Genomic DNA, 16,525 nt, shown 5'->3' with positions numbered 1-16,525 from the left:
CAGAGAAATTGGGCGATTTGTTCAGTCAATTATGGCCGATCAGACATTGAGTTACGTCATGTTTAAATTATGCACAAGTATCAAATACGATAAGACTTGCTAAAGTGGAATGTTTGGATGTCTACATTTATTAGCAAACAAGAAAAGTTTATCTTTTATTGTGATTTGGTTTCTGATTTCTCATATTTTAATCAACCGGTGTTTCAAATATAGTATTATTGCATTTAATGGCTATAACACACAGGTTAACGGTTACTACAAATATCAGCGCATTTAAAAGACAGTCACTGAAGATATCGGTAGAAGTTGGGTGTCCGTGGCAGTGAAATCGTTAGATCTCGACAATAAAGGAAGAAAAAGAAAAGGAAAAAAAAAAACATGTATACTACCGGAAAAGGCTTGTTAAGCTGAGATATTTGGATTTAAATAATTACTTTCATTTATTTAGAAAAAAGAAATCTCTTGCATTTTAATTTGGTTTCTAACTGATATTTCATATTTTCAATCACCCATGCTTTAAATGCAATAATATCGAATTTAATAAATGAACATGTTTTCTTTTAAAGTAGGGGTAGGCTATAGAAACAACATTTTTCAAATAAATGCCAAAAGTGGCTTATTACCTTCATTTATATGTAAATAGATGGGAACAAGTGATTTTTTCAAAACGATGAGATATAATACCTGCATTTTGGGGATTATCCGTGATTTTCGTTCATTTTTGGCTAATTTTTGGGTAAATTTGACCCATTTTGGACCCTTAAGATACCTTGAAAAGCCCTATATAGGTGGGATAGCCAGTGAGAATGTTAGATTTAATGATATAGAGCCATTTATGGTCAAAAATTGCACCCTGTGTGGCTTGGGAGGTGCATTTTGGAAAATCCGTGATTTCCGACCATTTTTGGCTAATTTTGGGGTAATTTTGACCCATTTTGGACTCTGAGATACCCTAAAAAAACCTATACTTGTGGGATAGCCAATGGGAATGTTAGATTTAATGATACAAATGCATTTATAGTCAAAAAATGCAGCTTGTGGCTTTCAATAAGTGATTAAGTGTGTTCGGGGGTGAAATTTGGGCCATTTTCACGCGTCGACGCGGTCAATACACGTTTGGGGCCAGCGACCCTCCAATTTTGACCCGTTTTGAACAAAATCACTTGTTCCCATCTATTTACATATAAATGAAGGTAATAAGCCACTTTTGGCATTTATTTGAAAAATTTTGTTTCTATAGCCTACCTCTATTTAAAGCACAATCTATAATTTAGCTATATTTCCTCGTTGTTTGAGGTCCTGGACAGCCATAAGTAACATCCACGTGAAATTTAAAATTTCACACATGTTAAAAAAATTCAAATCATTCGATTAGTGAATAATGATTAATCTAATGTCGCTAAGATATTAAAAATCCGTAAAGACACATTTTAGAATAAATTGTTCCCAAATCAATTTATGTTGTCACATGAACTAAAACAGTACATTTTTTAAAAGTACATTTCAAAAAGTGACTTGGTATGATGACAAAACAATCTTTATTGTTTTAAAAAGAATTAGATTGAAGATGAAGAGACATATTCGGTTATTTGAATTAATGCTGCATTTTCACGGAATCTTTTTTAAAAATAGAATCGACCTTGCCATACATTTATTATTCCAAAAGGAATATTATTATTAAAAGTACATTATACAGATTGGCATAGAAATCACTGTGGAATTTCCATGGGGTCCCCACTACATTTTTTTCTGACAATTATGCCTTATGCAACTGCTAAGTTGGATTTATGTGTACATTTGTGAATCGCAAACATTTAACAGACAAGCGCAGATGAAATAGCAAACATGATATGAAATAGCAAAAGGATGTTATCAATTTTAGCATATAAAAAAGGGCAACCAAGAAGAATCCCGAAATCAAACTTCGCAGCAAATGGTGTTGAGTTAGTGTATAAATTAATAAGTTTGGGAAATTGAAAATTTCGTTCGAAGTTATATTATAAATGAACCAATTTAAATGAACCAATCTCAATATCCCTCATGTTAAATCTCGAGTCTGTAGACTGAACATTGACAGAGTAGTTTGGTAGGGAAATGCACACACACACACACACACACACACACACACACACACACACACGCGCACGCGCGAGCGCACACATATCTGTATATCTATAACAGCGAAATTATCTGTGTGTGTGTGTGTGTTTGGGTGTCTATGTGTGTGTGTGGTTCATTTATAATATAACTTCCGATGAGATTTTCAATTTCTCAAACTTATTAATTTATTTATTGAATTGCTAAGTGAAAATACAGAAAATACAAGGTTCATCTTTCTATGTTAAGAATGGCTTTCTAAATAATAATGGCATTATTTCAATACGGTTGATAAGCTTGAGAAGATTGTTAAGAAAGCCACTTTTAACATGTGAAGGTGGAGGGTTTTGTTAACTATTCTGCATTTTCACCTAACAATTAAATTTAAATTAATTAAAAATAAACTTAATTAAAGATAAATTAATAATTATAAATTGGCACAAAACTGGAACAACCACAAGATTGAGAGACCCAAAACAGGAAGTCTTTAATATAAAAACTGAATCTGACCGGATACTATTTGCTGTGGATTTAGGGATTTTTCTGGATTCCTAAAAAACAAAAAACAAAAAAAAAACATGGAAGTAGAAACTAAAATGCAATTTTTTCTCCCAAAATTAAAATTGTAAATTTCTTCTTTGTTTTACGCATCCACATGAGCTATGGTAGCACAAATTAATTTTTTCAATGAAATTGTCAATTATGCTGGTTTTGATGTGCTATTGTTTGAGGTCATCTTTTAGCGAGTTATTTATTTCAAGGGATACACATATCCAAATATATAATTAAGCAGTTTTGAAGAATAGCGAAAGTATTGTATCAATTTTGTGCTTCCATACTTCAATTGACAGACCTGCCGCCATCTTTGAAACTTAGGGTCTCGTTTTATGAACAATTACCATATATAAATATTATAATAAAGTCGTATCCCTTTCAGTTTGTTTGTTTGTTCACAATTTAATTAATATGTACAAAAAGTACACTGTTTCAAATATTAATTTTCATATTGAAAACGGAATTATACAGAGTGACGCCCCCCCCCCGCAAAACGGGCCCCGTGTACACTTTATGTGATATCTCCATTATTTATTCACCGATTGCCCTTATATTACAAGATACGGCAGAATCAACAACTGTGAGTACACCAAGACCCCAGTGGGAGCTGGGACAAAGAATACACTGTGTTAAATTTTACTTCAAGACAGGCTCTTTTAAGAAAACCCAGGACAGTTTCATGCGTCAGTTCAAATGTGAAAAGGCTCCATCCAAAAGCAGAATTCAGAACTGGGTGGACCACTTCGAGAAGTATGGGACCGTGGAGAACCTCAACGCTGCCAGAGAGAACTGTCCAAGCCACTCGGGACGTCCCAAGAAGCGAACAGCCGAGCTGGTTGTAAGAGTGAGAGAGTCTCTCCAGCAGAGTCCGAAAAGCTCTGTGCGTAAGTAAAGTCAGTCCCTCGGTGTGTTCCGTGAGACTTGCAGGAGAGTGCTGGTGAACGATATCAGGGCTTACCCATACAGAATACAGATGCTGCAGACCCTTACAGCCTCAGACAAAAAGCAGAGGAAGGCTATGGCAGTCAAGATGCTCGAGAAGATTGAGGAGACACCAAGTTTCCTTAACCTCCTTTGGACCTCAGATGAAGCCCACTTTCATCTTGATAGAAAGGCGAACTCCAAGACAAATGTCTTCTGAGGATCCTCCAGAGCCAATGAAGTAGCCACCAAGCCCCTGCACGGTGTGAGCTGCAATCTCGGCCAGAGGCATCATCAGACCAATCTTCATTGAAGAATCTGGCGCAGCAGTGACAGTCACCAAGAAACGGTATGTGGAGGTCCTCAAAACCTTCAAGAGTGAGCTCCAGACCATCTAGCGTCGCTCATGAGGAAGTTCTGGTTCCAGCAGGACGGAGTAAGTTCTCACACCTCAAACCTGTCCCGAGATTGGCTGAAAGCTGAGTGATCAGTCTCAAGACTGATTTTAAGTGGGCACCCCATAGCCTGGACCTAAGCCCCTCAGATTTTTTTCTTTGGGGCTATCTTAAGGACAGAGTCTGCACAGGGAAACCCAGAACCATCACGGAACTCAAGGAAGCCATCAGGGAGGAGATGAGAGCCATTACCAATTCGGTCTGTAAGAAAGTCATGGACAACTTCGTGCTGCGCCTCAAGAAATGCATGGAGCTAAATGGAGGCCATCTGGAACATATGCTGTAGAACGGAAAAAAAGGCCAAAGACCCTAATGCTTTGATGTGATGTTTTGAATATAATAAACTAGCTATGACCAAAGTTTCATTTCATTCGGACAAAACACTAAGAAACGGGGCCTAATTAGAGTTGGGGCCCGTTTTTTGGGGTCACCCTGTATATGCTTTCGTTCCAGCATGAATTCTACATCTAATCTTTCACAAAAAGCACCCGTCTAGCTGAAACCACTGTCAGTAATTTCCCCACTCTTTATCTGTGCCTAAATCAAAGCATAGATTCCATGAACAAAGCTTCTTTCTTAGAACTGCACACCACTGCACGCCTGTGGAACTCTGTTCCGTTTGCCTGTTTCCCACCTGACTACAACTTGGATGTCTTCAAGTCCAACATAAACAAATTCCTGATGAACCGCCCACTTAAGTAAGACACTTTATCAAATCTCCATTACTAATGATTACTACGATACTATCCAACTGATTACTGTTCATAACCCTTATCCTCGAGTGGCTTCCGAGCCTTGATAAGTGGTGATCTCCATGTAAAAAAAAAAAAATCTTCAGATGTATTTCGCACTTATATATAGTGAATTATGTATTCAAAAGAATCGACATTCAGTGAATACCTTCATTTGTATTATAGAAAATCTATTTTAATAATTAGATCGGTGTTATTATTTATTGTAATAGAATCGTTTTAATTGTTTTATTTAGAAATATTATTTAAAGTTGATTTATTTAATTTATTTTTAATTTAACTTATATGTAATTTAATTTATTTTCACTCATAAATAACAGACAATGGTTGCGTTTAAAACCGGAAGTAAGATTATATATTTAAGCTATGAGGATAATTCCTTCTTTAAGCTATGAAAGTTACTTCGCATTTGGTTTTCATAAACCAAGGTGGGTGTGTTTTATGCTCCACTAAATTCAACATGTGGTCACTTTTCGTGACAAGTTAGGATATTTCAGTGTATCTTAAATGATATATGACTATAAATATGTTTTGGCCGAGCATCGCCGGGTATTCACAGTTAGCACCTTACAAGACGCTAGTTGACAGTTTATCATTCAAACTACTTGGCCTGACATTCATAGGCAATATGAATTGGAACAAATACATTGCAGACATTGACAAGGCTGTTGCAAAGGAAGTGAGCTCCCTCTACCACACTAGTAAATTACTTACACCTGTCAGTATCTTGTATATCCACAAAGCCATGCATGGAGTGTTGTTGCTATATCTGAGCTGGTGCATCTACTGCTAGCCTTTCCCTCTTGGATAGGGTCATCCAAAATAGAGTTATCAATCTAATATATCCCACTTTGTCAACTAAGCTCCAGCTCCTGTCCCATTGTTGCAATGTTGCATCTCTGTGTCTGTTTTACAAAGAATTTAATGGAATGTGCTCTGATGAACTTGTTGCAATTGTGTCCCCTCAACATACATATCCCCAACAAACCCACTTACCAACAAAATCTCACCTCTTCACTGTTGAAGTCCTAAATGTCAGAAAGCTTTCTACTCGAATAGTTTCTTCCTTAAACAGCTAGACTTTGGAATTTTGGACTGGTGATATATTACTTGTCTCTCCTTCTTAGACAAATTCCAAAAACGTCTTCAATCTAGCAGATTCTGTATGACAAACAAGCTCCAACCCTCGTCTCAGTATTGCATGCTTGTGCTTGTTTTATAACTACGTTAATAAAATAGACTCTGAAAAACTCGTAGCATTTCGGTCCCTCGACGAAAATACCCCCGACTATCCCGACAAGAAGCAAAATCCCACCCTTTCATTGCAGAGGTCCCTGGATTTTATAAAGCTTTCTACTTTAATAGTTGCTTCCCATGAACTGATAGACATTGGAATTCCCTCCCTCTTTTCCTGACTGTTTTAATATGCAGAAATTTACATGTAATGTGAACAGTCATCTCACTGCTCAACTCCCTACATAGTATCCCTGTAGGCATAATAGTAGTTTCTTATATTCTAATAGCATTGTACCTTGTTTGGGGTGAATCATAAGCATCATCAGCGACCCTGCCGTTTAACAGCATTGGTGACCAATGCGGGTGGCTATCCATAGCCCAAAACAGCTCAACTTTTTACGATAATCCCGTCCAATCGATCAAGTTGTCCATCAAAATGTTTCTTGGTCTATCTTGCTTTCCTGGCATTCTACCAGATGTTCTATGCCTGTTTGACGGTAAATATGTCCTAAGAAACTCATTTATCTTTTCATGATAGTTTCCATCAGCAATCGTTTAGTGCATCCAGATCTCGTCCATATTTTCTGATTAGAACTGTAATCTTTCCAAAACGACCCCCAACATTTGTCTCACAAATCAAATTTCTGCACTATTAATGCGTTTTTGCATTTTGGTGATATAAGATCGCATATAGCTCAGAGTAAACAAGCATTTAGCAAACTTAACTCAGTATTATGCTCCAATACCATCAATCTCAAAACTAGGCAACATATTCTTAAGGAGTATATTTGGTTTGTATTTTATATGGTTGTGAAAATTGGACTATCTGCCCCAAAATGCAGAAACGCATTAATAGCGCAGAAATGTTGGGCTGAATAAGAATAACATAAAATCTTTCTCGTTTTTTTTTCTTTGAAAGATTTGGAAGGACTCAGTCAAAGTTTACTCAAACAACGGCACATCAAAATCAACGTGAACGATAAAATTTTATGAAGAAAGTCACTTCGTGCTGCCAACCGGTAACCCACATTTTATGAAGAAGTTAAATGAAAAAGATGGAGGAATTTTAATTGAGGAAGAAGAAAAAAAAAGCATCATATGAAAAGCAAATTAAAGCAAAACAACAATGGCAAATCAAAAATGAAAATTAAAGAAATTTTTCCAAGCAAAATAAATAAACATTTTGAAGAAAGTGCAGCTTTTAATGGGAATAGAACCCACATCCCGAGGGAGAGACACTTCATAGCCAGATGCTGCCTACAGTTTATGTTGAAAGCTACGTTTTTCTTTGCTTAATTGGTTTTCTATAATGTAGGCCATAGACAGTATTTCACTGTTTAAAAATAACATATATTCTCTATTCAAATAGAAGTATACACTTAATATGACATCTAATCACAATAAATGTTAGATTTTAACTTCAATATCCACTTATCTCTGCATATAGTTTGGAATATATGTATACACACATTATATATATATATATATATATATATATATATATATATATATATATATATATATATATATATATATATTACATGTATATATTTTTTATATATATTTACATACATTACATATATATAATAGCAACTCACTGCTTTGTTTAATGACTCTTGCCTAACATATTTTTAAACACTTTACTGCAGTTTCACTGCATTACCGATCATTAGAAGTACACTCAACTGGTTTGTAACCCATGATATTAATTCATTTTTTTCAGGTAGATCTAAGATGATCGGTGATACCATGAAAATGCAATAAAATGTTGACATTTTATTATTTATTATTATGGTATAGCTCAATCCAATAGGATGTTGAGCTCTTTTTTTTAATTTGCGAATTCCACCTGACTGTTACATGACGAACAGAGTAGTACACCCTGTTTATGTCAAATCAATCGAACAAACATAATAAGCCGCCTTAACTGTGTTCAACGAATCACATGGAAAGGAACTTGCATTTTTAGCTTAAATTAGACGACCTATATTATTTCTCATCTGAATAATGAGAAAATCTGAATTTTTTTAACAAAAACTTTAAAATAACTTTTTTAGATTACATTTTTCAAACTTCTTTCAGAATAGAAAATCTTTAAAATTTAATAAGGAACATATTTCATATAGGTTTCATTAACAAATATTCAGTACATAACGAGAAAAATAGAGATGAAAATTTCAAAAGGACTGTATAACTAGTTACAGTCAATAGTAGTCCTCGCCAGCGAAAGTCTTTGTTATTTTTATTCTATTATTATTATTTAAAACATTTTGTATCCTGCTCTTTCGCACGAGGACTAACATATATATAGTCTTTGAAGTTTTTAACCTTTAAAACTATACAAAAAAAAAAAATTATCATTCGTTAGAAAACCATCTAGTCAGTAAGTCATTTAATCACCTGCAATCACTGCATCAGATCGCTCTCGAATTTACTATAGTACTAATAATTTACTTTTTAAGGGATCATCAGTTGTTTACCATGAAACACTGTTTCGGGGATTTAAAAACAAAACAGTATATTACATCATGGCTCCCCAGCAGTGTTGATCAAACACCACCTCCCTTAATCTTAGGAAGAAGACATGTTACAAACATTTGACCTAATTTCCTATTCTTAATTGCAATTACTAACCTTTTCATGCTATAAAAATGAATTTCTTACCTGTGTGATTCATCAATTTCCACATTTAAAATGGATATATTTTTTAATTTTTTAATTTATCAGTCTTGTATTTATAAGATTAGGATGAATCCATTTAACTACTTATTACCCCCACTATGATTCGTATTTTGTATATTTACATTCTTATTTATTTAAAATTAAATATATAAAGGGTAAAAATATTTATACATATATACATTTTTTTTTTATATAAATTTATTATATGTAATTACAAATACATTTTATACATTACTAATATAGTTTTGGATTTCCTTTATTAATATAATCTGGTTAATCTTAAACGCTTCAAAAGCATCAGGATAACGAACAAATGCTTTATTTAACTGTTTAGATATTTTTGTTTTATCTCCACCTTGTTTTATCATCCTTATTAATAAGCGAGAAACTGGAGGTATAAAATCTGTTAATTTTAAAGTAACGCGAGCTATTCTCAAAAACTCTGACATAATGGTTCCATAAAACATAAAAACAGGGCAGGTGCTATCTTTATGCGGCATATGTACTATTTTAAAGGGGAAAATGTTTCTCTTATCAAGAAAAATCTCATCCTCAATTTTTATATTTAAATCCAGAAATGTAGCCTGTTGTCCTCTATGTTCACAATTCAATTTTAATTCGTTTTGATATATAAGATGCTGATTTTTTTTTCGAATTCATCATTATCGTTTATACATATAAGGTCATCTATAAATCTCCTACACCCATGAAAATTATATGTTTTAGATATATCAGTTTTTAATAGTGATGACATATATATATATATATATATATATATATATATATATATATATATATATATATATATATATATATATATATATATATATATATATATACTCGAATCTATGTAAATACAAATTTGCCCAAAATGGTGCAGGATCCAATCCCATTGGGATACCTATCGTTTGGAGTAATATTTTATTTCCTATTTGAAAATAGCATTCTTTAATAAGATGACTTACAAGTATTTTTAAAATATCTTTAGAAACACTCGTTTTGCTATTTTTATTTTTACACCAGAAAGCTTTAGAGTTTGAAAAGTCTATATATTTACCTTTTCCGCCTTCAAAAGCTAAATCTACAGTATCATTTAATTCTTTTATAAGTTTTTCGTGCAGAATTTTAGTATATAGCGGACTAAAATCATAAGAAGCTATAGATTTTGCTTTTATTATGGAATTTATTTTATCTAATTTTTCTTTCACTAGTTGGGAATTATTTACTACCCAAAATAGATTTACATTGTTATAGAATTTTCTTTTCAGGTGAAAATTATTTATTTGATTTATAATTAATTTAAATATTTTAGATATATCTTTACTTAAAGGTTTAGTGATGCACGTCTTTGAACCTACAATAAATCTAGCACTAACTGGATTTTTATGCATTTTAGGTATCCAATACATACATGGAAGATTTTTGTTTTTTCTTCTAACTTTAATCCTACTTTTTCACTAATAATACTATTATTCAGTATAATGCTATCTAAATTAATATTACTTAATTTATAGGTATCTGAAACGTTACCTATAAGTCCTACAAAAACGTTGTATATAATATTTTTTACATATAAAAGCTATATTGTTTGCCGCTTTATCAATCGGGACTATTACAAACTTGTCTTGAAGTATTTTAAGTTCCTCCAATATTTCTGAATTTTTTAGAAGAGGATTAGTTTTTCTAAGGTGTTTAAATTTTTTTTTATATGTTTAACCTTTTCATTTACGCATTTAAGTATACTATTTTTCCATGCATCAAACGTAGACTGTGCTAATTTATATTTCTTTACCATAGACATAATAAAACCTTCTAGTGCTTTAGTTACTTCTTTAACGCATTTAGTGTAATTTAGGCATTTAGGCTCTCTATAATTCTGACCTTTACTAAGGAGTTTTCTTAATTTAGAATTATTTACTATCTTTAAATCTCCCGTAATTATATGTTTTATCTCATTATTACAGAAAGGAGAGGAATTACATTACCATTCTGGAATATTTATAATATTATCATTTATATTTATATGTTCTACCGGTTTTTTTATAATTGAAAACTTTATTGCGTATTGTTGGCCCTATATATTTTTATAATTGAAAACCTTATTGCGTATTGTTGGCCCTATATATATTAATAGTCAATATTATTAATTTATACACATGCAAATATATATAGGAGGTAATACTATCAATTATATTGAACTATTCTCTTTTTGGCTTGGATCATCTTATATTATTTCAAATAAGATCTAATATTTGCTAATGACTTTTCCTCTGAGAAGATGAGCCTCGGAAATCCATGGGTTAAGAAACAACTCTGAGTTCGTCTAAGTAATAAATTCCCATTTTGAAAAAATATATTTTTCTGGATGAAATTTAAATAAAATATCTATAAATTCCATTTGCTCTATCAAGTATATTGAGCTATTCTCTTTTTGGCTGTGATCATCTTATATAATATTACCCCCTAAAAATATTTTGTAAGACTGGATACCACAGCATTCATTAATCTGTGCTCCTATTCACCTCAAGGTTCTGATTATCTATCTATCAATCTATCTATCTATCTATCTATCTATCTATCTATCTATATCTATCTATCTATCTATATATATATATATATATATATATATATATATATATATATATATATATAAATATACAATAGGATTTGAAATACCATGGGATAAAGAGTTTCTTTTTACCCAAATACTCCAATTGATGTATGCATTTATTAAATAAATGAATAAATCTATATCTATTATTAAATAGTTTTTATACCTTCATTTTCTCTCTTTACATATATATATATATATATATATATATATATATATATATATATATATATATATATAAGGTAACACTTATTCACATCTATATACACTCAATATTAAACATTTAATCATAAAAAAGCAAAAAAAAATAATAATAATACAACAAGTGACAACATTTTTTGTGAGTGTATATTTCAGGGTCAGGATTGCATGCCACACGTTAATGAAACTGAAATTTACCCCCCTGAGCAGCTGTCAAAAATGATGATTTCCTTGGCTCACTCGGAGATAAAGGTTGAAGCCCATCATTGTCACGAAGTGTATTCCAGCCTGCAATAATGAATAAGCATTTAATGTGAGAACCAGTCCTCTACTGGGGTGTTGTAGCCTCCGAGGGGAAAGAGTATGACGACATTTATGCTACTACCTATATATGCAAAAGTCGTTTACTTTCAAGCAAATAAATAGCTTGTACAATTTGCGTGAGAAACGTTTTTTTTTTTCAAACAGGCTCACAATGCAAGGAATTCAATTTTTTTAAAACCTAGTCTCTTATTAAATTTAAATTGGCTATTTGCTATATCCTTCAACAGGGATAATACATAAATATAAAAGACATATATTATAAAGAAATTTATAGTAATATAATTTTACCAGTGTAGCTTTTGCTACTTGACTTCCTGAGTGGATTACAGTCAAAGTATTATGTGTTTGTAAGAAGAGTTCATTATATATCTAAATAGGGGTGATACAGCAAGACTGTTATGTATTTTTTTTTAATATTGAAAAACAGCAACAAAAAAATAGCAACAAATGCACAAGTACATTCAGTTGAAACATAGCAAAAGCAATGGCAGAAATTATAATGATAACAATTTGAATTAACATGAAATAAAAACAAACAAAAAATACAATAACAGCAGCAGCAGCAACAGAAATTAAAAATGGATGAGAATTTATACAAGGATGATGATATGAATAATGAGTTTATGCAAAGTCGGCTGCTTTTTACGGTTTGAAGATTATGAAAGTATGTTCGAACTTTAGTTAGATAAACATGTTTTTGAAGAGACTGCAGAAAATGACCAATTAATATGAGAAATATTCCCTGAACAAATTTTCAAATAAAACAATGCCCCCCCCCAAAAAAAACAAATCAAAACAATACAAAAGCAAGAAAAAAAAATATGATTCAAAATAATTTGTAGAAAAAAACAAAACATGATATTTTCAAATTCTCTAAAAAAAAAGATGAAAGAAATGGTGGAGAGTCAACCCAACTTATGCTAGGCTTGACATTGAACATTATCCACGAAAATATAGACATTTTACCAAATATTATATAATAAAACATACATCTCCGAAGAAAATGTAATTTTTAAATATTATTAGGAAATGAAAATGGTTTTAAATCATTTATCATAGATAATTGTTTTCTTTTGGAATATGAATATACTAGCTAAAGTGCTCATAGGCCTCTGCACATCAACTCAATTTTTACTTCAAATCATAATAACAAATAATTATCAGAATTGTATTCTCAGAATATTCATGAATTATTTTCCTTGAAATGTATTCAATTTACCTCCCTTGAATCAAAATAAGGCTTTTTCTCTTTTTGTCTTAAGACACTGAGCTAGTCGAGTGTGTATGGTTAGCTTATCTCTTACATAGTTTGTATGCCTAATCACAGCGAGATGATTACAATTAAATGATGCTCCTAAACAGCTACAGAGTTCAGCATGATCACAACTTATCACAACTATAATTTCAAGATAGCATAAAAGTACATCATATTTCATTTGCATTATTCATGAATCTCTCTATAAATCGTTTTTCCTGGCAATTCATGTTTATTTTTATTATGTTCGGTTTAGGTATAATTAACTTTATTTGATGTTTGTGATGTTCATCTGTTTTATGTATCATGCTTTATTATATTTATCTGTGAGAAAACATTTTCATAAGAAATAAATGTATCCCTCTCTGTCTATGTCTCTCTCAGTCTCTCAATATATATATATATATATATATATATATATATATATATATATATATATATATATATATATATGAACAAATGATTAATAAAACATGTTAAAAGACATCTTGAAAAAGAGTTAAAAACATTTAATTTTAAAAAAAGGAAGCACAAGATAAGTGGATAGTCCTTAATCCGCGGAGTTTCAAAGAAATACTCTCCTTCTCATCAGAGGGCAGGAATTAGTAAAATGCAGGATCGGATTTTGCATATAAAAGTATTTAATGAAACTACAAGTAAGTCACAGATCTTACTTGGTTAAAAAAAAGGGTGAGGTGAGGGAAACAGGAGGCAAAAGAAAAATGATAAAAAGATTTCACATGAATGGACAGTCCGGTGAAGGGCAAGAATCCAAAAATGGTAAAATCTAAAACGGTCGAATTTAAAATTTCAATCCAATGGGTAAATTCCAAATGGTACAAAATAATCCAAAAGGCAGAGTTCCTTGGAAAAAAACGCAAATGGAATGAATTCCAAATTATTAAAAGAAAAGTACTGGAGAGAATATATATATATATATATATATATATATATATATATATATATATATATATATATATATATATATATATATGTCTAAGGATGGAGTATATATATGTCCAAGGATGGAGTATTGCTGTTACATCTGGACAGGAGGTGCTAGGAAGATCTTATCTTGCCGTGACAGAATTCAGAATAGACATTTTAGCCTTTTCTCTTCCCTGCAACCTCTTTCACACAGAAGAGACGTTGTGAGTCTGTCTGTTTTATCGTTATTTTCATGGCAAGTGCTCGTCTGAGCTCCAATCTATGGACCTCCCTCGTAAAACATTCACAAGAAACACTCGTTTGGCTGTAAACACTATCAATAATTTCCCCCACTCTTTATCTGTGCCTAAACCTAAACGTAGATTCCATGAACAAAGCTTCTTTTTTAGAACTGCACACCTGTGGAACTGTCTTTCGTTTACCTGCTTTTCAGCTGACTTTAATATGACCGTCTTCAAGTCCAATGTGAACAAATTCTTGATGAGCCGTTCCCTTTAAGTAACCCAATTTTATAAAATTTACACTTCTAACGATTACTATGATATTGTCCTTTTAACCCTTATCCTCGAGTGGCTTCTTGGCCTTGATAAGATGGAATTTCCTTTTATATATATATATATATATATATATATATATATATATATGTAGTCATCCACATAAGGTACTGTTTCGCTGTTTCACAGCTCCCCCCCCCCCCCCACACACACATTTCGAATCTCATAGCCGGTAGGAATTGTTACCCTACACTGATGATTGCATAAGCATGAAACACTAGTGTCTGTAGGTATATATATATATATATATATATATATATATATATACATATATATAAACAACTATATTATGTCTGTCGGTGTGTCTGTCAGTCTGCCTGTCTGTTTCCGTGTTTTCAAACTCTATCTCCTCTGAAACTAAAGGTCGCAGAGCAGTGATAGGAGCCTCAAATGATTGGATTTCTTACACGCTGTTCTTTAATGGGTCTTTAGTCAGTTAAAATTGTTTTTAAGGGGTCAGAAATGGGTAAAAATGGAAAAAATCGTTAAGCATCTTGTACGTTCACCTTAGTTTATTTTTGTTTTTAATTTTTAATCGGTTTATATGCATGTCATGCTGGTACAGTGGTAACGTCACCAGCTTTGAATGCTACAGTTTGTGTTTCGATTCTAGCTGATGGCACTTAAATACTGTTTTTTACTTTTTAAATCACGACTCTGTAATAAGATATACAAAATCTGGACAAATTAAAATATCATATTTAAGCGTATTTCATGCACAGGTAAAGTCGCACCTTTCACTAGTATATATATATATATATATATATATATATATATATGTATATATATATGTATATATATATATATGTGTGTGTGTATATATATTTATATATATATATGTATATATATATATATGTGTGTGTGTGTGTGTGTTTGCATTATCTTACTAAAGATATGACAATTAATGTCTCTTTTTCTAAAGCTTCTTCCTATATATTTTAATCACACTAAAATATACCTTACTTATATGCGTCTGGAAATACACGAAAATCACTATTTATCGTCACAGGTTGCGAAACCTGTCTAAGATGGTAAAGAAAAAAATATATTTGCTGAAAAAAAATTATGATTGTGAACTGATTCATTTTATGCAACCAGCACACACACACATATATATATATATATATATATATATATATATATATATATATAATTTTATTTTCCTTTTAGTGTCGTTTAACAACTCTTGCTGACATTTTTTAAGTGATGACTTGTACATTTCAGTTGACCTATATTATTTTGCCCTATATATTTTTTCGCGCCTTTAACATTTCCTGTCTGGATAGTTTTGACTTTTGTTTCCCATTATTTTATATTTAACTTTATCATTTTTTTTTTCTTCCCAGATCTTTTTTATTTATAGTTATGTCTCGGAAGTAGAGTGAAAAGCGCATCTTATTTTTCTTTTATTAATATTATTTTTTTTCCTTGTACACATGTTTGTGAATTATTCCATGGATTTCTGCCTTTGGATAATTATGGACCATCTTCTTCCAATTACGGGATGTCTTTGGATTTTACTTGTACAAATGGAAATTCTTTTAACTTTCTTGAAGTTTTACATTTTGATTTTACCGTCACTGGAATTTTTATCTTCCACCAGACTATCCATTCATGTGTAATCACCTTTTTCTTTACCATATTCCCTCTGCTTAACTTTTTTTGTTTTCAAGTAAGATCTTTGACTTACTTGTTGTTTCATCAAATACTTCTGCATGCAAAATCCGATCCCGCATTTTGCTAATTCCTACCCTCAGATGAGAAGGAGAGTATTTCTTCGAAACTCCGCGGATTAAGGACTATCCATTTATCTAGTGTTTCTTTTCAGATTAAATATGTTTTTAACTCATTTCAAAGTGTTTTTTAACATATTTTATTAACTGTTTGCTCATATATATATATATATATATATATATATATATATTCGATAATTA

The 16,525-nt window shown here is 31.6% G+C and overlaps 1 protein-coding gene across 3 annotated transcripts in view; it reads right to left on the bottom strand.

The window, feature by feature from the left end:
- Positions 1 to 16,525, bottom strand: part of LOC145291965 (bone morphogenetic protein 1-like) — a 725,795-nt gene that overhangs the window by 37,726 nt on the left and 671,544 nt on the right. For 2 of the 3 annotated variants that reach the window (XM_080137904.1, XM_080137902.1), the window contains exon 6: positions 11,709 to 11,798. The exons of the other annotated variant lie outside the window; for it this stretch is intronic. In XM_080137904.1, coding sequence (XP_079994030.1) covers positions 11,709 to 11,798 — 90 coding nt within the window. The remainder of the gene's footprint in view (positions 1 to 11,708; positions 11,799 to 16,525) is intronic. 3 annotated transcript variants of the gene reach the window in all.

Source organism: Euprymna scolopes, chromosome 13 (assembly GCF_053919585.1).
Source record: "Euprymna scolopes isolate OS-2025 chromosome 13, ASM5391958v1, whole genome shotgun sequence".
Classification (NCBI taxonomy): Eukaryota; Metazoa; Mollusca; class Cephalopoda; order Sepiida; family Sepiolidae; genus Euprymna; species Euprymna scolopes.
This window is presented reverse-complemented; position numbering and strand designations above follow the sequence as displayed.